Source organism: Trichechus manatus, unplaced genomic scaffold (assembly GCF_000243295.1).
Source record: "Trichechus manatus latirostris isolate Lorelei unplaced genomic scaffold, TriManLat1.0 scaffold00108, whole genome shotgun sequence".
Classification (NCBI taxonomy): Eukaryota; Metazoa; Chordata; class Mammalia; order Sirenia; family Trichechidae; genus Trichechus; species Trichechus manatus.
Window position 1 is genome coordinate 4,146,815 of NW_004444044.1, and position 3,747 is coordinate 4,150,561.

At 35.7% G+C, this 3,747-nt stretch overlaps 1 protein-coding gene across 1 annotated transcript in view; it reads right to left on the reverse strand.

Annotated features, from left to right (window-relative positions):
• Positions 1-3,414, reverse strand: part of AMBN (ameloblastin) — a 12,334-nt gene extending 8,920 nt beyond the window's left edge. The window contains exons 1-2 of the mRNA XM_004383356.1: positions 3,400-3,414; positions 2,167-2,235 (exon numbers count right to left, since the gene is read on the reverse strand). Coding sequence (XP_004383413.1) covers positions 2,167-2,235; positions 3,400-3,414 — 84 coding nt within the window. The remainder of the gene's footprint in view (positions 1-2,166; positions 2,236-3,399) is intronic.
• Between the last annotated feature and the right edge of the window lie 333 nt (positions 3,415-3,747).

A 3,747-nucleotide genomic window follows, 5' to 3' on the forward strand; every position in this document is an offset into this window, starting at 1 on the left:
TTACTCAACCTTGGGTTCCCTATCACCAGCTTCCTTGTCCCCTTCTGCCTTCTGGCCCTTGTCACTGGACTCCTGTACCTCGTTAGTCTCATTTGTAAACCAAAATTTATTAATATGCACAAATACCGGTGAAAAAGAAATGGATAATGGAAGAGTAGAAATTAAAATAATATCTGGACTTGGAGGGTCTCTGGTTCTTTGGATATTCTGTCTGTAGGGTCAAGGGGTGGTAATGTCTTCTTTCCTTCATTTACACCACAGATATTTTTGGAGTGATCACTAAATGTACTGGGGTTATTTTTCTTTTATAAGTAAAAAGTTCAGGAATATTCTCCTAAGCATATGTCCCCCTCCCCACTTTTTCATATAAGTAAAATCCCACAATTTGAGTCATAGCGCAAATTTCTCCAGATTATTCAGTTTTGGAAATGGATACAGTGAAAGTAGTTATGAATGTAAAGCAAAAGCTCCAGGATAGAGAAAAAAGTTAGCCGTGTAGACAGAAGAGTGATTATGTGTATGTGCTGGGCATATTGTCCAGGATTTGAAGGGACCTTGAGAGCCAAGCCCTCTTCCTCCACATTGGCCAGTATACAGATAACACATTTTGGACAGATTCAACTACTAGACAAACTATAGTTTGCTTTCCATCTGTTCCAAGTCACAAATTAAAGAACAATATGTAAATAGGAGATACATATCTCATGCAGAAGTAAAAGGGACAAATCATCTGATTTGGTGGGCAAACAGTTGACTATCATAGGCAATCGTCCTATTCCTCAGAATGGACCTGATTGACTCAGGTGTGGACCAGTGGAGGTTCAAAGAGCATCAAGGTATTAGACTGACGGTGGATGGCTGAGGCAGATCCTGCCTGATGTCAGTATCATACGAACGTAAGCTAAGATAAAAACAACAACAACAGCAAAACCCGTTGCCAGCCAGTCGATTCTGACTGAGGGACCCTATAGTGACTTAAATTTTCTTTTATTTAAAATTCATGTTGAGTACTGGAACAGAAAACTCTATTTTTGTTTGTAGAATTACAGTTTTCATCCTTGTAAATATTTTCATCCTCTTTCTCCAAAATATTTACCTTTAGGAAGCCCTCATAGCTAACTTTTTCTCTCATGGAATTAAAATATTCTAGAGTTTATTTCAGGCAGACTATGAGACCCTCAACACTAAGACCATGTCTTATTTACCTTTCTCCCTAGTACCTAGCACAGTGCTGGATACAGGGCAGGTACTCAATAAATATTTGCTGAATGCATATAGCAGTTGAGTAAGGTCTTCATGGAAGCAGAATCACATGCTATACGCTAGAGTAGTTCAGTGCTAAAAATCTTGTCTATGTATTTGTATGAGATTATTTCAATATATAACAGAGTGGATCAGGTGTGGAATTGTAACATACAATTAGCCCAATGCCATGACATGTTTTGATTTAGGAAACTTCAGCCTGCAGTCACACAATTTCACCCTTACGATGTAGATTCGTTGGTTAATTGTGTTGTTGCTAAGTGCTGTGGAATTGGTTCCGATTTGTAGCACCCTGCGTACAACAGAATGAAATGCTGCCTGGTCCTGCGCCATCCTCACAATAGTTGCTATGTTTGAGCCCATTGTTGGTTAATTACTAGCTTCAAATCTAGTTACCCAGCTCAGTTCTGTAATCATGATAACTTGGCTAATATTGTCCTTTTTAAAAACAAAGAAAATGTGCTTATTTTTCTAGTTCAGTTTCATAGTAGTTGAGTAAGTGGTTGATAATAACTTGCTCAAAAATACTAAATTTTTTTCTGATAGCAAGTAATTGATAATAAGCTTATGCCATCATTGTGGAGACCCCCATAAGTGTTTTAAATTTGAATGAGTGGAATGAGGCTTAGAAAAATTTTTTGGAATATTTAAAAAATCTTTTTGAGTAGAAAAATTACGTGTTTAGGTTTGACCTGTTGCTCTTGGATGGTAAGACTGAAGTCTGGGCATCTATGTGGAAAAAGATTTCTAGTAATCAGACTTTAGAGTCAGTAGGAAGTAGCCACTGGGTTAGTGCAAATGAGTCTGGGTCTAGACTCTCTCAGCCAATGTCCCTCCAGTGTTGTCTCGTGTCCAGCAGTCAGGAGCCTGTCCTAGGGCACACTCTAGAAAACTCTGACTTACCGGCACTGCAAAACTCACTCCTAAGAGGCATGAGATCAGTATCAGGTTCTTCATTTTGAAAAGTGGGATCTGAAACAGAATTGGGTTGGAGAAGTAAATCAGATGAATTTTTATTTCAGAAGGATTAAAAGATAGTATTTTAAATGAGTCTGAGTATCTCCTCTTCCAAAAACAATTAGGTTAAAAAAAAATCTAAACGTTGCTAAACAATTGATTTGATTTTTTTTACTGCTGAATTTATCAGCTTTTTTGGAAATGAAATGACAAGTGATTTAATTGACAAGCAACTAAGAAAGAGCTAAGCCCTTTGTTTATGGAGCTACAATCTAAATGAACATGTAGGAATAACCTCCATGCATATTCTTTTATTTTTATTTCTTTTTGGTGAAAATATGCACATAAAACAAACATAGATTCAACAATTTCTACATGTACAATTCAGTGACATTGATTACATTCTTTAAGTTGCATACCAATTCTTGCTATCCTTTTCCATCACCACTAAGATAAACTCACTGCCCCCTAAGCTTCTCATCTAATCTTTCGAGTTGCTCCTATTTCATACGTATTCTTTAAATACTATGTTTTAATTGGCAAAATGAACTATAAATTTTAAAATACCTTCTACTAAATAAGACATTATTAAGTATTGTTCATAGAAGTTTATACTTCGTTTTTCCTCCAGAGCAAATTTTGAAGCGCATTATGTAATATAACCAACAATTGTTTCATAACAAACCTTTATTTACAGACACATAGGGAATATCATTCTGTATTTAGGTTACCCAGATAGTCATGCCAAAATCTATCTTTTAAAGAAGAGAATAAATTGAATATTTTAATTTCCTTTGATACTAGTGGAAAATCTGTCTCAAAATTGATTTTCCACACATTTCTAAAATGAATTAGCTTACAAAATTTATTGTATGAATTCAAAGGCTCTTTATTCTTACATCAATGGATATCTGACTATTCAAGAGATTTACTCTCTCTAATAATTTTCTAAATTAGGCACTAATCACAAATAGTAAAAAAAAAGTCTGTAGATAAATATTTTTTGCTTAGCTGGAGGGTTATTAGGCATGTCTACTCTGAGACATGCAAATGGCTTACAATAAATTATTATTCAGCTTTTGTTAATACGTGATGATAAATTCTCTTTATAAAAGCTGCCTGGATATAAGAAAAAAGAACTTACAGGAAGCACATGTAAATCATAAAATCACATTTTACCTTCAATGCGGACATGCACTGTGCTCTCGGCCTGGTGATTCCAACCAAGATAAGGCTAAGAAAAGAAGATTTAAATTTTTTCTGGACTGTGCCTGGGACTTGCTCTGTACCTCTCACTCAGGGAAGATGAGAAACCTTTATTTAAAGTACCAATCCACCAATCAAAATGAAGCAAAACGAGGGAAAAAAAACCTCTGCTCCTGCAATTTACCCATACCCTTTTATTGCATGCAAGGGCATTTTCCTGGTAGAGTCTTATTATTTTTAATTGTAACTCAGCCCCTATATTTATTCAGGGAACTCAGTTGCAGGGGAGACAGTAAAGGAATAATGGACATGGGTTCTGAA